We start from the raw sequence: 24,119 nt of genomic DNA, 5'->3' as shown, positions 1-24,119 counted from the left end.
GACAAAAAAATAAACCCAAACCAAAACAGCTCAATAAAAAACCCACATCATAATAACAGTACTACTAAAAAGCACAGAAAATATGTTCAAAAACTGCTTTGCTGCTGTCCAAGGGAATCCAAGAGGCATAGCAATGACTTGATAGTTGGTATTCCTTGAACCTCATATCACAAAACAAGTGATCTTGGCTTGACTACTTGGGCATGAACATTTTGGTGCTTTTTAGTATATAGCAGTATGAGAGAATGACTGAGTGACTGATTTTTTTTTTTTTTTTAAACATAGCTCTACCCTTCCATAAGGTCTTTCACTGCATTTTGTAACATTTAATTCCTACACAAGGATCAGTGTTGCAACCACTTTTACAGACAGTCATACTTGCACACCCTGTCGTTTGCTTTAGTAGGAGGTCATTTCAAGTCAACACTTGTGTGGTGACTAAGCACCTGTCTTTGGGACGGAGGCAGGCCTTTGGTTTTGCTAGATGTTGTCACCTTTCCACTTAGTGTAAATATAACAGGTGTGGCACCTGCCTGGAGAAAGACAATCCTAGATTTAGACTTAGGGTTGCCTGCCTTGAGTGCTTTGTTACATTTTCTTCTTCTAATTTCAGAAGGATACATCCTCCTCCTTCCACATTAATGCCACAACATCCCCCTCACATTTTTCTGAATTCCAGTCAACAGGTTGTGTGCCTGTTTTTCCAGATTCTGCTTTCATGTGTAAATATTTCTATGTGCCTTTCTGCAGCACTACAAATCTTGAATAATGAAGTCAGTGAGGCAGTAACAGATACATTTTTATATCTTATGGTGTATACATAGCTGGTTGAAACACGTAAATCAATGAAAAGTAGTTTTCTCCTTTTAGCATCTCACTCTGATGTTGAGATACTGTTTGTGCTGGTGTGTAACCCATTCAAGGCAGGCATATTTCTGCAAATAAGCAGGCACGCCAAAGGACATAGGAAGCTCTAAAGCAGATATAAAGGTACCCTTGTTGCAACGTAACCCCATCAGAAATAGTGTTACCCTGAGCATGAAGCAGTAACACCTGGCTCAGTGTGTGTTCTCAGTAGGACTGGATGCAGAAGTGAACCAAGGAAGCCTTGCTTTGCCCATTGACGTGATCATGGCTAGTCACGAGATGGGATTACACTGGTTCCAAGTACCATTTTATTTTCCCCCTTGTAGTTCATGCCTCTATGGATACCTTTCCTTGGCCCCTCTGCAACTCCCCACCACTCTGCAGGCTGAGCAAACCACTTCTAGTAACCAGCACTGCCAAAGCATGAAGGTTCATGTCCCTTTGGGTTTTAAAATCTTGTCATTACACGTCTACCTGTTCCTGTTATGTGGATAAAGATCTTTTTTTTTTTTTTTTTTTTTTTTTTTTTGAATATTGCCAAACACCCGGCCTCAATGATACTGTGTACCAACTAGCTGTCACGCTAGTCAGTACACCAGAGTAACATGAAGTACGGCATCACCTGTAACCTTTGATACTGGATGTGTTTGCGAATTTGTAATATGAAAATTCACAGCTGTGGGACGGTGCGTTTCTCCCTAACCTACCCAGACCTCACCCCTCATGCGCTACCTGCCTTTCCGCCCTACTTTTACACGCAAACACCCCTTACTTCGGCTTCGGGCCCCGTCACGATCTCACGACCGTGGTTGCAGCCGCGTGAGGCGCTCCCCTCCTCACGGCGCGGCTGAGGCGACGGCCGGGAGCCGCCACCGGAGCCCGGGAGCCCGGGGAGGGGGAAAGGAGGAGCTCGGCAATCCGCGCTCGGGCTCTCCGCGCTCGGCTGGTGACTCCTCGCGGGGGCGGGCACCGTGCCGGGGCCGGGCCGGGGCGGAGCGAGCCCTTTTCAGCCCGGGCGGCCCCGCTGGGCGAGAGGGACGGGACGGGACGGGACCGGGAGGGGGACGGGGCGCCGCCGGCTCCCGGCCGCGGGGTTATGCGCTGGGGTAATGGTGCCGCCGGCCGGCGCTAGGCTCCTCCCGCGCTCGGGAGGGAGCTCTGTCCTCAGCATCCTCCTCCTGCTGCTGCTCTGCCCCGGTGGCGACTGCCTGCCGAGACGCCGGCCCGTGGGGCCGCCCGTGGTGCTGGGTAAGAGCCGGGCTGGGTCCCCTGTGGGGTGTGTGGGGGGGGTTTTGGGGTCCTCGCCGTGAGCCGGGGCTGGGGCCCGGCCCTGCGCTGCTCCCCGCCCGGCCGCTGGCTCCTGGGGGCTGCTTTGTGCCCCTGGCTCCCCTCGGGGTTTGACAGGAGCGAGAGGTGGGGCTGGGGGCAGCCTTGTTGCATCTGGTGGCACAGAGACTGGTGGGGAGTGCTGGCCTGGGGGTGCCAAGTCGCTACCAACAGATACGTAGAAAGCCTTCTTGTAAGTCTGGAGTAATTACGTTAGCTGCCCTCTGTGTCCATTGGTAAGAATTGTGAGTAAACGTTAGAGTAATTTGCCTACTGATAGTGCAGTTCCTAAACATCCCCACTGATCAGGTGCATGTGGTGATATTAATGGCAGTAGTCAGTCCTGTAAGCGGATGGTCTGATGATGATAAGGAGGAGAAGAAAATGGGAAAACATTGAGAGACAGAGGCATCCTGTTTGGTTTAACCTCTATTTACACACAATGGCTTAGGTCCTATTGACTTTTTTTTTTTTTTTTAACTACTGTTACAAATTCCTGATGGAAAAGGGTAAATGCTGAACAAGAACTTCAGAAGGCACTGTTTATCTGTCAAGCCCATCACGTACAAACTCACAGTTCTCCACAGGCAGGCGGCTGAGCTAACTGAGAGGATGCAGATTTGCAAGAAGATTTGCCGCAAGAAGAAGCGGAAAAAGGATTTCATAAGAGTCTGGAGTTAAAATCTGAACACAAGTCCTCTGACTGCTGTCTCTGAAGGCTAGAAGCAATCTTTTATGCTGTCTCTCCACTCTGTAACACTGGATTTCAGCAATAAGCTTTGGCACTTCAGTGCAAGCTTCCTGATGAAGAGGACAGTTTTAGTTGCCCAATATTCAACTCTAGGTATGAAGGAATCAAGGAAGATTTAAAAGTGGTTGGGATAAGGGATACTGAACATAGTAGCGTCAAGTTCTAGCTGATGGATCTATCATATGCATATACATTACCTAAGAATGTTTTAAAAAAAAAAAATAAAAATGGTTGACCTATTTTTCTCTTCATAAGAGCAACTCTGGGTAAACTATGTGTGGCTGACCATGGACTTATCAGTGAGTCCAGATTTTCTTGCTGTTAATTTTTATCAAACATTATAGAACTTTTATATTTTACTATTCTAGTGTCTGTTCTAAAATTTACTCTTTTCTGCTGTCCAGTCCTTATCTGTCCACAAAGTGAAGATTCAGTTGGTGTTAACGTAATTTTTCAGGCTTGTTGGTACGTTTGGGAAGGTAGGTGCTCTTAGGCAGTCACTTGCTGTAACTTATGTTTGCAAAATACCATGGGGTTTTTGATGCATATAAATCAACATCTTTGTGAAAACACCTGCACCAAGAGCTTAGCTTCAATTAGACATGACATGGCAAGTGAAGGTCAAGCAAATAAAGGAGGAGAGGAAGGAGTGACTGTCGGTCACTCGCTGGCCCCGTATGAAATGTTGCCATCCTGATTCTAGTTAACTTTTCATGACCTTTTCTTCACCCTTCTTGTGTATGTGACATGTTAAGATAAGCTTTTTAGGAATTACTGCCATGAGGATGGTAGGGAGATTTAGGACAGTCATTTAGGGAGGCGTTCTAAGTGCTGGCTTAGCAGAGGTGTTTGGGAGAAAGAAGGGTGGAACAAAAAACACACATTGCCCTGGAATCACAAATGCAGGAGACTAAGGTGTATGCAGGCTGCGTTATATGGGTTGTACAAACCCGGGGTGGTTTTGGAGTCTCTATAAGATGATTCTTCTGATTTATTAGGCTGGTATCTAGACCCTCAATTCTTCACATGCCTTCAATTTTGAACGTATTTTTATTTCGTAGTAAGTGTGGTGTCATGATCTGCACGTTCGCTCTTGATCTGTTTTTATTTATTTATTTATTTTATTTTTTAAGTCCTCTAAGCAGAAAAAGGAGTTGGAAGTTTTGTCTTATTCTGTTCATGGCAAGTTGACCATCTGGTCTGAAGGAATGCGTTTAAAGGAAGGTTGTTAACATAATGATCGTTTCATAAATGTTTTAGACCAGTGGTGGTCATAAGACCCAGTGTAACTTGTTTTCAAAACTTTCCTGTAATGACCAAACTTGCTGCAGCAGCTTGAGCTTACACAAGTAATGGAGAAGGAAGCAGAGCAGTAGTCTGCAAATACGGGACATTGCTTTTATGTGGGTAATGTCATTCTGCTCCCCAAAAAATAGCAAATAACTTCAGGAAATCTCTCAAATCTTCAAATAGATTAGCTGCTTGGATACAACCTTGTAGATACCCTCAGATGGCTGCTGAGATTTTCTTTCTGCGTTGATGACAGATCTCAGATTTGTGGAGCTACCCAACTGGCCTAAGTGTGGGTCTGAGAAACAGCCAAGCCAATCTAATAGGTTCATTAGTGTTCTTTCTGCTTTTATTGTGCCAATGTATTGGCCACTTTGTAGAGTCATTTGTCTGCTAAAGCAGGAGAACACTAACCTGTTGAGGAAGAAATGAGTAATTTTTGTAGCTGAATTGCCTTAATGAAGGAGCTGGCACAAGGAATGCGGAGAGTGGCAACTCTCTTTTTAGATTAAGATGTTTTCTAAAGCTGGTCTGTGCAGCATCAAATGGTGTCTTGGTAGCAGGAGTTATTGTCTGAACATGAAATATGTCTTAAGATCATGTTTGTACATATGAAAGAAGTAAGACTAGGAACCAAACAGATGTTGGTAGTAATTGATTGCAAAAAATCTCCAATGCAATTGGCTCAGCTTTCCCTGAGATTTAAAATAACACACCAAAGTGTATTCATATTGTAGTGAAACCAGGGAAGAATAAGGTAAAAGTCAAAACTCAAAACTTTACTTCCCAAGCCCTGCCTGAAAGTGTGGTATCAAAGACAATGTTTGCTAAAATCTAAGACGACTGTCTTGGAGTTACTCCCTCAAGTGTTTTGGGGGAAGAGAGATCTACTTAGGCTACTGAATTCTTTTTTCTTTTTCCCAAGTGTTCCTATTCAGCCAGGCCGATATATTCATCCACAAAAATCTCCTGTAACAATGAGGACAGCCTACTTAATACCTTTGCTGTATTGACAATATCGATCTCTGAAAATAATAATTTATTCTGTGCCAATGTTTCTAGATACCTGCTTCATGTTCACACACAATTATAATAATCTTGCACTCTTTTATCAGCTGGGTTATGTATTCAACCCGCTTGTCTTCTAGTAAGACATTCCTTTTTTTCTTTATTACTGTTCTTCCCACCTCATTTTCTCACATAGTCCATCCACAGTCACTATGTACTATGCCTTATCAATTTTGGGGTCGATAACCTGTCCTTATAAGATCAGCAGTGGATTCACTGAACTCTTTACCTTTTACAGCTGACTCAACACAATTACTATATCAATGTTCTGATACCTTCTGCAAACAATTTGTTAGGTACTTGGCTAAAGTTTTCTAGAAAGATGCCTAAATGAAGTTCGTTAATAATTGATTTACATGCAAAAGAGGTTTGTCTGAATTTCTGCTGACTGCTAATTAAGGGGCGTGTGTTTGTATGGTCAGCTGCCTAATGTCAAGAGTGATTTAACTGTTCATGCCTCATGTGATCTGAGGTATCTAGAAGTATCATGTGAGATCTTGTTTGCTTTCTTGTTCCTAATTTTAAACACAAGCCTTTTTTTTGTGGAAGTCTGTCACTGAGTCTATAAGCAACTTTGAGGCATTCTCCCTAGAGAACTGTAGTCAGTTTCAAACGAGTTTCCCAGATAACTTGTTTTGAAGGAAGGCTAATTTCTGGAACTAAAAACTTCTCAGTTATTTGAGGAAATATTAGCTAGTAAGTTCTGGTATTTATCCAAAGGCATATCCACTTAGCTAAATGCAGTAAAAAAAAAAAAGTACCAGCTGATAGCCTCTTTGTTCAAAGCTGACTTCTCAAATTTTTCAAATTTTCTAGTTACCAGATTGGAAAATTTGGGGAAAAAGAAGTATCAAGGAAATTTAAAATCATAAAGGATTATTCCTTTTCTTTATGGTTTTGTTGACTGTTCTGTTTCCTGAGGGGTACTGAGGCACGTCACTTTCCAGAGTGCAATTTATTTATTGCCTTCTACTGGGAAGTCATTCAGCACTAACTCTTTAGCAGTGTTATAGATGGGAGTATCAATATTTCCTAAGGTGGTTGTTAGAATTCTCAGATTTGGAGAAGTTGTATCCTCTTAAGCTCTCGTATTTGTGAATGTGCTTTCCATAAAACTTAAACAAATACACATCACAGAAGGAGATCTACTAGTTTCCTCAAGGAAGTTGAGGCAAAAATCAATGAAGGATATCATAACATTGGAAGTTAATTAGATTCATAAATGTATTAGAATGAGTTCTGTTGGGATTATAGCCTTTGCGAAAAGTGAGAGTAATGCTAAAACTTACAGATCATCAAATCTAATGGAAACTTTTTTTCTGCCCAATGTGAAATCCCTGTTTGTTTCCAGGTGTTGCAGTTTATTAGTTAATACCTGCAAATTAGGGAAGCAGTGGTACTGCTTGAGATCTTTTTCCGAATGTTCAGTTTTAACTAGTGCCAATGTATTTTGCAGGACTTCACTTGCCAGTTACCTTAGAAATTTATGGAGTCGGTCTGTGGGCCTTAAAAAGTAAGAACAGTCAGCAATAATTCTAGCTAAAAGGCCTGGAAATGCTACTTATTGGTAGGTACGAGGATGATGACAATAAAAATACTTATTCTGCCCACAGTATTTTGTGTATGATCTGAAAGCAAAGGGGATTATTTTTTTTTGTTTCCTCTGACTGCTTTCAAATTCCATTTCAGAAAAATCAGAAAGGTATGTCCTTATCCTACAGAATTTGCCTTGTGTGAGCTTTCCAACCTGTTACTTATCAAAAAGTCATGAAGTGGTTTTCCAGCCAACTGTAAATCATTAACACTGTTAAATTGTGTGGGGTGAAGACTGAAGGTATTATACACTTCTCTTCGTAATTTGGAAAGTCAGAATTTGTCTTCTGTTCCCCATAGCTTTACTACAAATCCTTTTTAGCTTGCAGGATATACTTTTGAAAACAAAACACCAGTTGTGAATGTAGTGATTAGCAGATCGACAATATGAAAGCATAAACCTGAAAGGAGACTGTGTTAATACCTGCTTTATAAAAAAACAGACATCATACCTTCGTGTGATACTTCAGCTGCAGTACTGTAGCCTGGCACACATAGAACATGTCCATTAGCTTTTGTTTAGGATTACATAAAATTACCATGTCTGTTAACTCATCTGTTCCCTGCCATCTTGTGAGCAAAAACCAGTATGTAATGATTCTCATCTTTGTGGTGGACACAAGAGCGCAGCCTGTTTCATCAAGAAGCTCGAGGATAAAATATTCTAACCAAATTAAACTTGCAGTTAATCTAAAAGCACTCTGATAACTCCAAGGGAGACTTTATGCAGTTTACTGCTTTCAGTATTCGTGTTTGTAAATGTATCTCTATTTTAATCTTTGGAGTTGTGAGTCTTGCTACTCCAAATGGGTGCACTTATGACTATTTAAGTGCTGTTTGGAAAAGTTCTTAAAACTCTAAATAACATTCCAGGTGTTTGCCTAAGCTTTTGAAAGGTATCTTTGCTGGAAGAACTTGATTTTTACTAAAGGAAAGGAGGTTCCAGGATAGAACAGAATGTGACTCGTGTACTTTGTTTTGCTTCAGAACTGAACACAAAATCAACCTGTTTTGTCCTTGGCAGGTCTGCTGGTGAAACTGGCCAGCCATGAACGATTGATTATAAATAGAACTACATTCCATTCTGTTTGTAATTGAGAGCACTGATACAGCAGCCAGAACAGGCACGAGATTGTTGAACTGGCTGTTGCCTTATACTTCTATAAGTAATAACTAGACAGTGTTTTGTGAGGTTACAAGACTGAACTGCAGTAAACTTTTTCTAGAGTGTGATGCAATGCTACAATCTTCCTTATTATGCTTTCCAGTAAATCAGTGTCCTTGAAATATGACCTAAATATAACTGTAGTCAGCTACTGGATTTTTTAACATTTCACTTAAGAGTACAGAAATAAAGACATGAAACACCTAATGAGAAAGTGGGGGCAGGCAATAAAGAAATCCTGACGTATATATTGTGGTGGGCCACAACCTGTGGTGGCTGAAGGTAGGAAGAGTGTGGTTGTCACCGTCTGTACTTAACCTGAAGTTCCATTCTTTTTCAGTTTTGCAGTGAATGTCATTGAAACCATATCTTGCTTTCTAGCTAACCTGAATGTTCCCCTAAGAGATACAAAGCCCTGGCTAAATATCAGCGTTCTGTAAGCCTTAATTGTTTTTGATAAAATTCCTTACTAAAGGAGAGAGAGGAGGGAGAGCAACTGTATGGATAGACCTGTATATAAATCATCAAAATGAAATATTGACATGTACATAGGATCCTGCTGTGTAAACCCACAAAAGGTACATGTTGGGGGAGGGGTGGGAGGCAGTGGGCAGGTGGGAGAGGGGAAGAAAGGAGCTGAAAAGGTGGAAAAAATCGTAAGAAGTACCCAGCTTTTCAGTTAATGCAGTATTTTCCCCTTCCCAGTCGGGGGGTGGGGGTGGGGCGGGGTTTATCATAAAATATATGTTTATCTCTGGGGACTGGTTGCTGAAATTTTCAGCGGTACTTTTAAGCTTAGGAAATTCTTACTTCAAAATTAGATCTGTCTTTATTTTGTGTTTAAAATAAAGGAAAACAAAACTTCAAGGAGTATGGGCATTTACCATATGCTAAATTAAGAATAGTGTACTTTGGAGAAGGTGCAAATATAAGATCCTTCCCTCCAAGTATTCCTCCCTTACATCAGTAGTGCTTTGAAACACTTAAAAAGACCAAAACTGTGGCATCCAAACCTGACTCATAACAACATGTAACTACACATTTGGATTAGCACACTAGCCAACTAAATTTAGTGTAATAGAAGTGCTGTAGGAGGTGATAATTCCATTTAAGTTTTACTTTCGCTTTTGTGTCAAATTCAGTTTGCAGACAACTCATTAGAAAGAACAGAAAGATGTTCAATTGTATTACCTGCAGGAAAAAAAATCCTTCTGACTCAGTTTTCATTTTTAAACATGGACAATTCTGGCGATGTCTGAGATAATGTGTTTTTCATACCTGTGGCTTAAGCTAACCTGTTCCTATACTGTCTGTTCTTTGAAGTTAGGAACTATTCATCCGGAGTTATCGTACATGGTGGCTTCCCGGCTCATGTTTTCATGCTTTTATTTTTTGTGTGAGAAACTAAATTTCTTCTGTGGAAAATATGTATGCAATACTTCCTTTAACTGAATAAAAATAATTACATAACTGTTACATCTGAATGCAGTGACATTGGATGTGAGGACTGCAGCATTACAATGTTATAACCAAAAATGTTATACCCTTTCATTTTACTGTCTCCTTATATCTTTCAGTTCCGGGGGACTTAGGTAATCAGCTGGAGGCAAAATTAGATAAGCCATCAGTAGTGCACTATCTCTGCTCTAAGAAGACCGACAGCTATTTTACACTGTGGCTGAATTTAGAATTGCTCCTGCCTGTCATCATTGACTGCTGGATTGATAATATCAGGTAAGGCCAGATCTGTTGCTCTTTGCAGTTATCCCCTTTCCCTAAGCTGATCTGCTTTGTACAGAACTGCCACCGTAAGTTTCTTTCATTGATTCAGTGAGAGAAATGACTTGGATTTCTGCTAGGCAGAGTAACAGGCTGAACTGGAGGATGTGGCTCTGCATGTGCAGTAGCTCATCATCCCTGAAAGAAAATGAGGTTCTCTTAGTTTCTGCCACCTCCCTGTACTACCAGTTACCACATGTTGGCTTGGGCACTTACCAGGCTTCTGTAGGCTTATCTAAAGCAGAACATTTGCTGCTGTTTTGATGAGTTACTTAAGTTTTGATGAGTAAGTGGGAAGGAGGTTCATCGGGCAGCTGAGAGAGGCAAGATAGGATTGTGAGCTTGCACTTTTCCTGGCAGTATGTCGTCAGAGCAGTTTTGTGGGCAGCTGAGATGCCTGGGATCCTTTAAGTGCAGTCTAGAAGTTTTACCAGAATTACTTTAAGTATTGACAATTTGTAGAGCCAAAGTTTATGGGATATTTTATCATTTATTGCTTCATTAATGTTAATGTAAAAATCATAAATATCTATAAGGAAAAGAAATATTTAGCTTGTGCAATTAAAAAATACTATATTGGCATGTTCCTCTTACGTGAATGTATTGAGCTTGTTGGCAGTATAACTTTAACATAGCTTTATAGGGTTGATCACTGTAACTATAAGTAATGGATTTGACAGAAACTCATTGCATGTGAAAGGCCCTGACATGGGACTGAAATCCAAAATCCCTTTCTCCTTTTTGGGATGATGAAAATCACAGTATTGCAACTAGCGATTAAATCTTTCTCCATAATGAAATTACTGCAACTTCTTATGCTATGGAAAGACAGCTTTGCAGTGCCTCCTCAATAAATATTTTTTGCTTCTCTTGGTTAGGCAGAATACCCTGTGTCTTTTCTATGGTTTTATGGGTGGTAACACTGGGTATTCAAGGAAAGAGGAGTATGAAAAATGTGAAGGCTTCCAAGAGTAGTGTATGAATGCATTCAAGAATGCAACACCATGTGAATGTGTATCAGCACTTTAAGTTGCAATTAGGAATTCAGGAGCCAAAGCATGACTGCATTTGTTTGGAGTGTGCTAAAACTGATAAGCTAGAGTACTTGCTGGAGGTCCCAGGTTGTGTGCATTGCAGTATTAACTTTGACATAAAAGGACGTAAATTTTTTAAAGATGCAGAGCAGAAATTGACATAGAGGCTCAGTCTTTATCTTCTGTTTTGAAATCCATTTGCAAGAATGGGAGGAAGGGCATCTTGCCACTGTGTTGTGACATCTTAAAAATAATCTGTCGCTCATTTTCCATTTTGAACTTTGTGTGGCTTCAGAGTAATTTTTGATCTTAGCCTCTTCCAAGTAATGTTATGTCTCCAGCAAATCTCTGCCTGTAGCTTTGTGAGTACTATAAACATATGGACCCAAATATATTCTATAATGTAAATAGAATGCCAGAGGGATAAGTCACTTGGTTTCTTAGCTGAAAACTTGGATTTAAAAATCTTTCTAAACTCAATGTTCCTTCTGTCAAAAATAACGCTTTGTATCTTTCCTAACTAGCTTTCATCGTGTTACTTGTACATAGAAAATTGATTCTGCATAGCTAATTAGTAGCAGCTTAGCACTTTCTTTTGAAAGACTAAACAGATCTACCACACAAAGCAACAAAGGGGAAAAACAAGAACAGTGATTGCAGAATTTCAATTTTTGTGGGCCACTGGAAAATCAATGTGAAGTTTTAAATTTGATGCTTTACATTCTGTAGCCTGGGGAGGGGGAATTATCTAAAAACCACTTCGTGCCTACATGTGTTACCTGAGTTATCAATCGTTGTTAGTCAAAAAATATCAAATGCTTCCTTATGTTGGTAATTAAACACAATGAATTATTTTTAACTAGGGGAATTCTTGTTATCTGATTTTTTTAAAAGGTATTTTATCTTCTGCTGCCGCACCTTTTGTTCTTACATTCTTGACAAGTTTTCTCCATGTTGTGGCTTGATGCAAGGTGAAATGGTATAGAGCTATACTACGAAGCTTATGTTGTTCTGAAATAGAAGTCTAGGCATAATTCTGTATTCCAAGATTAAAAGAGAAGATATGCTGAATCTAAAACTAAATACTAATTAGAATAATTGTTTACATTGTAAAACCACTTAGCCATTAGAGTACTCTTATGTTTGCCTGTGTTTTTTTTTTTTTTACTTCTGGGTAATAGCACTTAAAGTTCTTGTTACTGCACTCAGTGAAAGACCTAACGTAGCTGAGAGCTGTCATGTGGTAATACGACATGCTTCATGTTTCTGTTTTTTTTTTTTTTCTTCCAGGCTGGTGTATAACAGAACAAGTAAGGTAACGGAACCACCAGATGGAGTGGATATCAGAGTCCCAGGCTTTGGGCAGACGTTTTCTTTGGAATTTCTTGACCCAAGTAAAAGGAGTGTTGGTATGTAGAAGCATATTTGAAATGCTTTGTCACTTGTAGGATTTCTAGTGTGTCTTTATATAACAAACCACTGAAATTTGACTTCAAATTGAGTTCTATTTACACGTAGAAATACTTTTTTTTTTTTTTTGTAGTAGAGTAGCTGCATTACTGTGTTTGGTTGCAGTTTCTTTTTTTTTTTTCCAGGAGTCTTTCAGAAAATACTGGTAACCTTATGTGAGAAGTTGTTAGCTGTGGCTAATGGCTTAAGTAATTTAATAGCCAGTAATGTGCTGAGCTTCACTGTAGAATGGTCCCTGATAAATTGCATGCATTTCTTTTTCTTTTCCATAGTGAGCTGTCTCCAAAAGGGCACTACTGTGCTTGGTGATCTTCACTTCATAAACCTTATAACTAGAACAGGGCCATATTTAAAACTGCCTCTGTCTGTTTCAGGGACAATCAAGCATTCAAGACTAAGGATTGAGGCATTGCTCAAAATGTAAATATGGCTGTGATATTCAACAGGATGTTTTGACATTTCACTTCCTAAAGTGTTACTAGGTTCCCTTAATTGTGGTAATACTTGCATCCTATGTTTCAAAACCTGTAATACATAACATCTTAACACAGATACTTGCAGTCAGTCTGCGAGTGTTTCCCTTCTTTGCTTTTGAAGCTTTATGTTCTGTCTCAGTCTGCTAACTGATGGATAGGAAAATAACTTTGGGTAGTTTCTAGTTTTGCCCTGGGGTATGCTGTGAGCTTTTTGTTTCTAATAATAAAAATTGATACAGAATTTGCCAACGTTTATGAATGTATTATATGCCATAACTGAAGTCCATCTTCAATCAACATAAGATAGAACTGTAATATAGTAATTTCCCTTCTAAACAGTTCAAGGGCCAGTTATGCTGAGGGAAAAGTTGTCCCTGCTGTGTATGACATCTTTTGCTGTGGCCAACTAGGAAGAATTTTTTTAAGAAGAGTAGTTTTTCTTTTGGGGGACAGTAAGCATAAATCATTTTACTTAATATGCAGCTTTTTAGATTGTCAGCTTGATTAAAGTTAGGGTTTTAATGTCTATCAGTCTATAGAGTCGTAGGTAATGCATCCAGAACTCACATTGTAATTGTATGATGGCTGCTTCTAATGCTGATCTCTTCACTGTTACATTTCCCTGACTTTATGTCTACAGGCAGCTACTTCTATATGCTGGTGCAGAGTTTAGTAGACTGGGGCTACACACGTGATGAAGATGTAAGAGGAGCACCTTACGACTGGCGAAAGGCACCAAGTAAATTTCTTGTTTGTTCAAACTTTCTTGACTCTCCAAGCAAGCAAAGAGTTTTGGGTCCTGTCCCCCCATCCTAGTTATAGTATTATACTTAAAACCTTATTTTTAACTAGTTCTTAGGGCCTTAGTACCCCTAGACTCCGATGAAAGCTCTGTGGTATGGTCTTTTTTTTTTCCTCTAAATGATTTGCTACTTAAGATTTGCCTAAAAAAAATGAACAACCAAAACCCACCAAATTCCACAAAACCACCCCTCCCCATGGTGCATTAATAGTGGAATTTCTAAACTCTACATTATCAATCTTCAGAAAGAACTTTGCTAAGGGTATCACTTTGCTGATGCTGGTGTCATACCAAAACTAGCAGAACTGCCTTAATTATATCCTGAGGAATAAATTGTATTTAGTGTCCTTAAAACTGAACAATGAGGGGTGCTGCCTACATTTTTAAGTTTGTTTTTATGTAAGTGTTAGAACATAGTACTTTTCATCTTATTCTGTTCCACATTAGCACAAGTGGTGTGTAGATTCTTCACAGCTTGTGAAGCATATTGAAGAAATAGTATATATGTTTTATTAATACTAATATTCTAGTATCAAGTTCACTTTGGCCCACAAAACTGAAGCATGTAACCCTGGCATCCAGGAATACTGCCTGAAGGAAAATCAATAACGATGGCTTTTGTTTCTGATGTGACCGCTTTAAATTTCTGTTGCAATTGACACATAGAATTGGTATCTTATTACAGGGTTATAGAAAGGTATTATTGATCTTTTTTTCCCCCTCTTCATTTTAAAGCTCATTTCATTACATCTAATAGAAATGAAGTATACTGTGCCAGCAGGAATCTGCAAAGACTCTTATTTAGGGATAACTTTGCTTATAGAAGATGTGTTGTTAAAAGGTTCATACATACTTTAAAAGACTGATCTGACCTTTATTTGTACTTTCATGAAATGATGAATCTTCCTGGACCTACAAAACTGTTACATTTTTGGGGAAGAAAAAAAATATAATTCAGAGGAAGTTCAGATTTTTTTTCCAAAACTCTGCATTAGCACAATTATTTTAGACTCCAAATGAATTCCACTGTTGATTTTTTTTGTGGGAGGAAAATTAGCATTCCATCAGCATGGGATATTTCCCAGAAAATCTCATCTTAAATGTATTTTAAAGGTAGGAAAAAATGGAGTAATGTTCTAAAATATATTAGTTTCTTCCTACTTCTATGAAACAGTCTTAAAGCATCAGCCTTTCATAAAATACTGATGTAAAGATGCACTGGTTTTGATTTGCTTCAAAATATAACCTTTTAAATAATTGTGTTGAAGGATGGCAACGACAATTAGTGATTATAACTGTGTGACCTGTGTATTTCTCATTTAGATGAGAATGGAGACTATTTTGTGGCCCTTCGCAAGATGATAGAGTTAATGTATGAGCAGTATGGAAGTCCTGTTGTTTTAATTGCCCACAGTATGGGTAACATGTACACCCTGTACTTCCTAAACCATCAGACTCAGGAATGGAAAGACAAGTACATAAAGGACTATGTGTCATTAGGTGCTCCCTGGGGAGGAGTGGCTAAAACTCTCCGTGTGCTGGCTTCAGGTAGGTAATTTGAGGGTTTGCGGTGCATTTCGTAAGTAGCATGAAATACACTAAATAGTTTACTGTAAGACCAGAGGATGAAAGTAGAAGGTACTATGAAGTTAAAATATTTTTTGTAAGTGGTGTCAAGTTGATGTCTCAAGTTCTGTGGCCAGACTGTCTTTCCATTCATGGGAATAGACCAAGTTTGTACATCTCTTAACTAGGAGCTGCATCCCCTCTTAACTTTTCAGCAGATGACACAAGCAGCTGCTGTTTGACCTGCTGCCTCTTATTTCTGTCACTTCTGCCCACAGCCTGCCTGTTCTCTGTCCAGTATTGCTAAGCCAACATGGACTCTAGAGCATTCAGTAGTTGCCTTTGATTAAATATCATACAGCTGCTTGATATGAACATGAAGGGGAACTGGTACATGCAATGAAGTGGTGTGGTGCCTGGAGCACAGATGCCTGCTGAAGTTATAGCTTGGTTTAAAAAAAAAAAAAAGTCTTTCACTATGCAACTGCAAACAACTGAGAGAAAGCTCAGTTACCACATCATGTTACACCATTACTATTTCACAGCAAAACAACGTTATTGTGTTTTTAGCATTTAATTTGTGGTGTTTCTGTCCTGCTGTTTCCTTGCTTTTGTTTGGCTAGCTTTGGTTATTAGTTGCTTCCCAAACAAAGCTGACGTCAGAAATGGGCTTCATCAAAATGCAGAGCACACAGCAACTGCCAGCCATGCATGGACAAATCAAAAAAATTCTTTGCTTAGCAAAGAAATTTGATTCTGAACAGGAATGCACAACTCAGTTATTTAAAATATATATGTATAGATACATTAATTCAGATGTTCGTATTGAGTTGTACATTGTTTACTCTATTGCAGTGGCACTGTAAGATATGATAAAAAATAAATTGACTTCCTTCTTTCCACAGGCTTTGTCTGACAAGTTTGTATGCTATAGAAAGGGCAGAAAGTGAGCAATGTTAAGAATAGCTTCATAAAATTTGAAAAGACTACACAATTTCAGTCTCGGATTCCCTTTGAATTAAATTTCAGTGCTTCATATTTTGTCTATCCATTATAATGCATCTCATCCGAATTAGCTAGCTACATACATCTAATGAATAGATTCTTACTAAAACATAATCATCTCTTAATTTGTATGTCTGTAGTATTGAACTTCATGGTTTGGAGCAGAAAAGTCAAGATGTAGGAAACTTAAGAGGCATAGTATAGTATCATACTATACTATCTGTATAGCCCATTCTTAGGCTAGTTCTGTCTCCTAAACATTTGTAGGTAAAAAAAAAAAAATCACCATCAGGTGTTAATGTTTTGATTACATTAGTCTGGCTTGTTTCTGAAACTATCAGGATACTGGCATGCAGAAGAATTGTTGCTTTAGCAGAAATACTGCATTCCTGGAGGAAACATCAGGCAAGCTTTCTTCAAGCAAAAATGCATTCTGTCTGTTCCCATTCCTGTTTATAGTATGTTAATGGCTAGGACTTGATATTAAATCCATGGTTGTTATCCAAGTGGCAAGCAGCACTCAAGTGGAAATTTACTGTCTCTAGATCTTCTGTGTTGCTTACTGCTACATATTTAAGTGCTTCACAGGATCGGTATTTTTATTATAACAATTATATTGCCAATAAAATGAGGATGCTTTTCCTGTTTTACATATGGCAAGCATAGATGCAAAGTTCACTTGTTCTTTTTTCTGATTGTCAGCTTGAAATGCTGACAACGTTGTCTTTAGACCTAATATTTTATATACCATAATGTCGGTGTCTGCTCTGGTGTTAAGTGTGGTCTTGACCTTATAGTACTTCTGCACTTCAGGAAAACGTGTAAGATTTGATAAGCAGTTCTGAAAGAAAAGGCTGGAGTAGAGTGTCAGGTTCTGTACTTGTTTATTTCAAGTAGAATAAACAGCTTGGTAGACTTGTCTAATTTTTAGGTTTGGAACTCAGGATTTCATTGCTGAAAACTTACAAGTAGTATTTGGTATCTTAGTGGTGAGTGTGCACAGCTAAGTATTTACAGCACACAGTAATGTGAAATGCATTTAAGGACTTCTGTAATTCTTGCTGTGCTCTCTTGAGTTTCCTTTCTATCTGTTTCCCAGGATTATTCTCGTAATGTCTCCATGCAATCCTCCTGAAAATGGCAGTAAATACTGTGCTTTAGCTTGTCTTCCTGAACCGACAGTGCCACCTTATGGAATTGAAAAATACATGCTTTGGTGCTGTTTCAGGAACAGCAGTTTGGTATTTCGCTTTTTAAGGTTCTGTTGACATGAATAACAACATGCTGTAACTACTTGAACCTAATAATAAAAAATCAGATTCAAGTTTCAGCTGACAAAAGAATTGAGATGTGCTAGCCACTGTGATAGAAAATAGGTCAGAACAGTCACCATAAAAAAAAAAAAAACACCTCTGATCTCAGAACTGTTTCAAAAAAAAATAATTCCAAAAATAAATGCATACTATTTATTAAGTGGCTTTTAATTTGGGGGGAGAAAGACACAAGTAGTGGTTACAATCTGAAGAAAGCACATAAGTTATAATTTAATCCCATGTTAATTTGATCCATCTTTAGAACAGACTGCCAAGAAAAATGTATAGTCTTGATGTCAACAACAAAAAAATTATTCTTCAAATGTTTTGATCAAACACTAATATACTGTATTAAACCTAAATGGGATAAAATGGAATCATTTTGAGGCTTATTGGGTGTATGATAATTCAAGACCTTTAAGGTAGCAGTGCTCTTGGGTTTGTCAGTCATTCATAGTCATTAACTTGTACGTGAATCTGTAAGTTATTGGAAGTTTGCAGAAGTTGATTGCTGAGACAATCAAAAAATGAAAAACTTCTTCAATTTTCAGTGTATGCAAAGGGAATATTTTTTGATTTATCACTGAGTGGTACTAATTGCTTCTGGTTATGAGATCATGCACTGTCTTATGTATAATGTAATTTTACCTCTTTTTATTTTAAGGTGACAACAACAGAATACCTGTCATCAGTTCACTCAAGATTCGAGATCAGCAGCGATCAGCGGTTTCCACAAATTGGATGCTCCCCTACAACTACACATGGCCTCCAGATAAGGTCTTCGTAACCACACCTACGGCCAACTATACCCTTCGGGATTACCAAAAATTCTACAGGGACATCAATTTTGAAGATGGCTGGCTCATGAGACAAGACACTGAACCCTTGGTCTACCAGATGAAACCACCTGGTGTGCGCATACACTGTCTTTATGGTACTGGCGTAGAAACACCAGATTCCTTCCATTATGAAAGTTTTCCTGACAAAGAGCCCAAGATCATTTACAGTGATGGGGATGGTACAGTAAACTTGCAGAGTGCCTTGCAATGTCAAAAGTGGGTGGACATGCAAAAACAGAAAGTGGTGGTATTTGAGCTTTCAGGAAATGAGCACATTCAAATGCTATCAAATGATACTACTATCTCTTATGTGAAAAAGCTGCTTTTTAATTTGTGATACCTTGTGTTGACAATTATTTTCCTCACCTGTGATGCCTTCCCTTAAGTAAGGGAAATGCCTTTTAATCCCTTGGTATTTAGTTATTTGAATTATTTATTTTGTTTTTTTTTTTTTAAGGTTGTGTTCAAGAAGTTGGTTCGTGTCCTAAATGGTTGTCTCTGATGTATGTTCATGATGCTTCATGGTGTTTTCATATTCTGAAAACCTGGTCAAATATGCATTTTGGTGCCTCCAGTATTGTGTCCAGTATTCATACAGACCTTCATTTGGAGATTGTGCAGCCCCTTGCACGTACTACATGATTTCTCCTTTGTGTGGCCTTCTAGGGTTAGGAGTAGGAGGGCTGGGAAGGATTGCAATCTGACTCCCATGAAACAAGGGAAGGATATTAATAACTTGAGAAGCACAGCAAATTCCTTCTAAAGGGTCTTGCATATTCTGATCCATAGTTCCCACTGCCTTAGTTTGTAAATGTACATATCTACTAGGTAAGATAGACAAGAGGTCTGCCAGATACTGGATGACCTTTTGTCATATCCAGCCTTTCTTTTGTTACAGCTTCTTGGGGAAAGATAATGTGTTAATTATTTTAAGGTTCTCATCAGGTACCTTTTTTCTTAAGAGGAAAAGTTGTTTGCTTATTGACTTCTAGAGCCTAATGATTTAATCAGGAATCTGAGGATTATTATCCTGGTGCATTATTATCCATGAAGGAAAGAAGTTCAGCTGTGGCTGGGGCTTGCAATACCCTTCTTTAGCTGTGTAAATTCTTTAGCATGTAAAGTAAAGCTAATACAATTGAGTGCAGGCAAACAATACATACAGTGCAGAATTGCACTTCAGGTTGCAAAAGATCTCCAGTAGTGGAAATGATAATGGATGGTGGGCATTCATTAAAATGGAAGATGAAATAGGGCATGGAGTGGAAGCCAGTGTAGCACTAGTATAAAATACAAGCCTTGTTCTCAAATACTTAAGCTCTTATTCAGTTACTGGACAAGCAGTGGTTGGATCAATGTTGCCCTCAGTTGAAAAGGAACTTCAAACTTCAAAACACGATCTATGGGAACTGAATTTGAGTTATATAATTGCTGTTTTAAGAAGTTGAGATCTCAATTTCTGTTCCTTAACTGTTTAGATAATTGCCAAACATGCAACTCTGTTACTACAGTACTGTTTTATTCAGTGTTTAGAAAAAATATTTCAGCTTTGAACTACACAAATGATGGCATAAAGGCCATGGTATTTATAACCTTGATTATAGAAGTCCCACTGGAAAAATGTCACTGGAAGATTCTTCTTGCTTGCTTTAAAACTAGCCACCCAGTTGGACTCTATTTAGTTCTCAGAAAACAACTTTGAATGCTTTCAAAATGCTACGTCTTCCAGGAAAAAGGAGTTCTAAAAACTCATGAGAAGCATTAAGGATTCACTACTTATGAAACTGAAGTTCTCTGAAGGGTAAACTTTAACTATTTTTGTAGCATGCATAAAATGCCTACTACCATCAAATATAAGAAGAAGGTATGTTGAAATGACAGGTTTGAACTCTTATTACCGTAGGAAATATTTTTGGCACAGGAAGTAGGTTTAAAGCTTTAAATTTAATTTCTGAAATGATTTGTAAATCCAGAACAACTCCAGCTAGGGTCATGGATAAGCTAAATATCTTCCTAGGATTCTAACTTGCTTCTGTAGCTTCACTTTTCCCCTGCGTTTTTCCCTGTTACTTTGGTTGAGGGAGAAGACACTTTTCTGATGTTAAAAATGGAACGTGTATCTTGTCATCAGTTGCCTGGGAACCTATATTTCAGCAGCTATATTGTCTGGACTTCTCCAGAGAAACTACTGTGCTGTCCCGAGCCACTTAAAATTGGTTACTGCTGAAATGAGGAGGGGTGGGAAGCAGGCAGCACACAAGTCCTTCAGCCAAGTGTTCTACTTTGTGCAGGGCTGTCAGCTGGTTAAGCTTCAGGCTTGTGTTCCAAGACTGCTCAAAGATGAAGCTCTTCCTTGTGGTCTGACTCAATTTGTGAATAAATTGATATGTTACTGGTTTGCAACAGAAAGAAATTAGGCAACAGTTTTTCACAATTTATTTCTTGCTGAAGTAGAATGCCTGTCAATAAGCACTTGAATGAGTGGAGTTGGAGGCTGTATTGCAGGCCACCAACATCAGCACCAAGGGCTGAGAAATGAGAAAGGAACGTAGGCAGACAGTTCTTAACCTCATCTGGAGAATGTATCTAAGTTTCATTTAGCTCCTTACCTGTTTAATTAATCACATTCTCAGTCTCATACGAAGAGTTTAGCTTGAAGTTCCAAAATATGTTGTTCTAGAAGATGCTTTTCAAATTTTAATTTCTTTTGGGTACAAAATTCTTTTCTAGTTTTTGGGATCTAATATTGTTTCTGAAATCAGTTGACTACATCTCTTGACCTGAAGACTTGTAAACCATTAATCTATATCCTTAGCTTTCCATTAGTGGACAAGTCCAATAGTGTCTGTGCTTGTGTCTTGTTAGCTATTCTGGTAAAAATGATGAATATGAAAGTTTTTCAGGCCTTGGTTTTGGCTTTCTATTTGTTACTATGAAATATTGTCTGAGAATGTGCAGACTTAGCACAAGCACAGTGCTTCTGAGTTTGATCTGATGGTTCTGCAGACTGTAGCTCTGTTTTACGTTCAGAACCTCTGATTTTTTTTCTGCCAAACTATCTTCAGCCCTTTAATTTTCTGTTTCTTGCATATTGGGATAGACTTGTGGCTGTGAAATGAATGCAGCAAGCTACATTACTCTAATCACTGAAACTGAACAACTTCACTCAGCCCTTTGAGAAGTGCTTACTCAGGCATATTCCTCTACAAGGCAAGAGTATTCAGCATTCTTCATAGGCTTGCTACCGCCATGTAGCACTTGAGCATTCTAGATTTTTGTAAGAAGAATTACATCTTAAAGGGAAGAGGGGAATGTGAAAGTTCCTTAAGAGGAGTAATTCTGGTGCTTTGCCACATTGCACAGTTGAAAACTTTGATTCTACTGACATGTCTTTGTTACACTGAACACATATGGATCATGTCTCTCTCTTTCCATAACTTCTACTAGGTTTTATTCTTCCAGAATATTTTCAGAAACCAAAAATAGTCTTGAGGACCAAATGTGTTTATTTTTGACAATGTATAGAAAATGCTGAAGGGACTTTCAGCTGTCGTTGTAATACTTCTGAAGTGGCTCAGAGTCACTATGTGATTCTGTTTAAAACACAGAAGGCTTCAACAACTAGCAATAATTGCAAAGGACTTGCAGACCAAAGGAAGGAATGTTTGATATTAAGGTAGTTCTTGGAGCACAGTGTGTTCGAGGCCCTTGTAAATTCAGGGAATGTTTGGCAATGACTTTGCTGCTCTACATTTAACAGTATTTTGTATGGAACATATTCTGAGACCTAACATTTTATATGCCCTTTTTGTGTATGAATGCGGTCAATAGATTTTGAATATTTTACTGTTATACTTTGATAACATAATAAAGTTGATCTAATACAGCCTGTGTTCTGTTGTGAATGTCTCGCCTCTCAGATGCAAGGTTAAATTGCTGTAGTTCTTTTATTCAAGAGATTCTCGAGGTGTCTCACTTTCTCACAATTGTTTCTTGGCTCGTCTTCCGAATACACCTGTCTTCTGATGTTATGTCTTCCCCCCAGTACATTTAAAGCTCTCTTGTTAATTGTTCTTTTGAGATGTGGGGCTGAAATTACTCAATTCCTTTTTGCTTGCTTCTTTCTTGTTCATCTTCTAAGCAATAAAAGTTCTCAGGATGCTCCATGCTTCTTTTCAGGTCACCATTTTGAGCTTAGTCCCTCAAACTTGAAATGTCCTAGATGCTAGCAATTGTCTTTATACTGTTGGCTTCCAAACTGATGCACAAATCCATGCAAATTGCCCACATGGCTTCACAGTTGCATAAAACCTTTTTTTTGCAATTAAAAGAAGCGCACTGTGGTTCAGTTGTTAAGTTTTAAGCATAGGGAATAATTCAGCAGGGCAAAAACAAAAATAATCAGAAGTTAATTATCTATGTTGTTGAAGTGTTCTAAAAGTTTGTTGGGCAAGCATAAGTCTGCTGCTGGCTTGTCAGGATGCCTCACTGCCCTGTGGTATAAGGAGATGGGGAAAAAAAGATAGTCCTAAAATTTGCCTTGTTAGGGCTTTTTTCATGTGGTAAAGCCTAGTACAAGATGAATATTAGGAAGTGATGCTCCTCTCAGTGCCCTAGTCCCTGGGAATTGGACATCTCATCCCATTCCAATTTGTTTGTTTATGCCTATGTTATCTTCAAGATAAGGTGATGTCACATGACTTCAGGAGGAAGGGGAATGTGGCCTTCTTCCAGCTCCCCATTAAAATGTGGAAAATCCTGTATTACAGCACTTCGTTAATTCTTAGAAGAAGCTGGAAAGTAGAAGCAGAGGCTGAACCTACGGGGGGTGGTAATAGAATATTGATGCAAGACCAGTGCTAGGTTGTCACACATCTTTTAAATCAAAACCTTGTATTTACAGATTACCTGATGCTATTCTGTTGTGCAATCTCACAATCTCAAATACTTGCTTTGAAGGAAAAACAGTTTTCAAAATTATGCTGAATTTCTCATTTGCTTCACCTAGTTTAATGAGAATTAAATCAAAATGTTCTGCTCCTGAATCAGCATCCTTCAGGCAAAAGTGCAATGCAGTATGAGCCAAGGAAATCAAAGAGGTCTGTAAGTTATGTTTGACCTAAAATAATGGTGTTAAGCTTGTCTTAATGGTTTGTCTACATTTAAGTCACTTGCCAAGGTGTAACACCAGAGTTCCTGAGAAGAATCTTCTAATACTGATCCTTCACTACTGTTCACACTTTGTGACCACTTAAAGGTACTCAATGTAGCTCAGTTTTACCTCCAGCTAGCAATCATAGAATATAATTTGTTATTTTTAGAAGTGTTTCTGAGTATGGCGGCAAATTCCTAAATTTAGGGTTTTAACTGAAGACTGCATAATAAGTTATAGGGGCTGTGAAGAGCTACTGCTAAAAACAAAACAATAAAAAAAAAAAAGGTCACTTTAAATGTAAGGGTTCTAGAAAGCTAAACTATAAATAAAATATTCCTGTGGCCTTGTAAGATGTTAGTGGCTATTGTTATTTTACTGAATTAATCCATTTTTGCACTTTGTTATGCGGGTGCATAAATACTTGACCCAGTTTAAAGAAAAAAGTCAAGAAAAGCAAGTGGAAGAAAAAGTGAGCAGTCTCCTTGTGGAGAAAGGATGTTTAGCATGAAATAGTACGTGTGTTAATCAGGGCTCAGAAGCTGCGTAAGTGGAAAAGTACACTAAGATATAACACAACAAATAGCATTAACAAAACCAAGTCCTTAAAGAAACTTGAAAAA

General features: G+C 38.6%; 1 protein-coding gene and 1 long non-coding RNA gene across 9 annotated transcripts in view; one reads left to right on the top strand and one right to left on the bottom strand.

The window, feature by feature from the left end:
* LOC106019018 (uncharacterized) overlaps positions 1–24,119 on the bottom strand; it is a 142,068-nt gene that overhangs the window by 49,544 nt on the left and 68,405 nt on the right. The window lies entirely within an intron of this gene.
* On the top strand, positions 1,861–22,230 carry PLA2G15 (phospholipase A2 group XV). 3 transcript variants are annotated; one of them, XM_038185303.2, is made up of 7 exons: positions 1,975–2,115; positions 2,781–3,037; positions 9,638–9,794; positions 12,164–12,282; positions 13,460–13,558; positions 14,945–15,169; positions 18,170–22,230. In XM_038185303.2, the coding sequence occupies exons 2-7, from the start codon at positions 2,929–2,931 to the stop codon at positions 18,679–18,681; spliced, it is 1,221 nt and encodes a 406-aa protein (XP_038041231.1). In that variant the 5' UTR covers positions 1,975–2,115; positions 2,781–2,928; the 3' UTR covers positions 18,682–22,230. The 3 variants fall into 3 exon arrangements, with proteins under 3 accessions (XP_027322667.1, XP_038041231.1, XP_038041230.1); XM_038185302.2 differs by having other exon boundaries at positions 1,979–2,115; positions 2,702–3,037; XM_027466866.3 differs by lacking the exon at positions 2,781–3,037 and having other exon boundaries at positions 1,861–2,115.

This window comes from Anas platyrhynchos, chromosome 12, assembly GCF_047663525.1.
Source record: "Anas platyrhynchos isolate ZD024472 breed Pekin duck chromosome 12, IASCAAS_PekinDuck_T2T, whole genome shotgun sequence".
Taxonomy (NCBI): Eukaryota; Metazoa; Chordata; class Aves; order Anseriformes; family Anatidae; genus Anas; species Anas platyrhynchos.
Note: the sequence above shows the minus strand (reverse complement) of the source record. Positions and strands in the feature narration are given on the sequence as shown.

What these genes read in the sequence shown, in the direction of transcription:
- PLA2G15 (XM_027466866.3), top strand. Translation starts at nt 1,977, where the DNA reads ATGGTGCCGCCGGCCGGCGCTAGGCTCCTCCCGCGCTCGGGAGGGAGC. An exon ending in CCCAAGTAAAAGGAGTGTTG is followed by an intron (nt 12,283 to 13,459) that starts GTATGTAGAAGC and finishes TTATGTCTACAG; the next exon opens with GCAGCTACTTCTATATGCTG. An exon ending in CGACTGGCGAAAGGCACCAA is followed by an intron (nt 13,559 to 14,944) that starts GTAAATTTCTTG and finishes TTTCTCATTTAG; the next exon opens with ATGAGAATGGAGACTATTTT.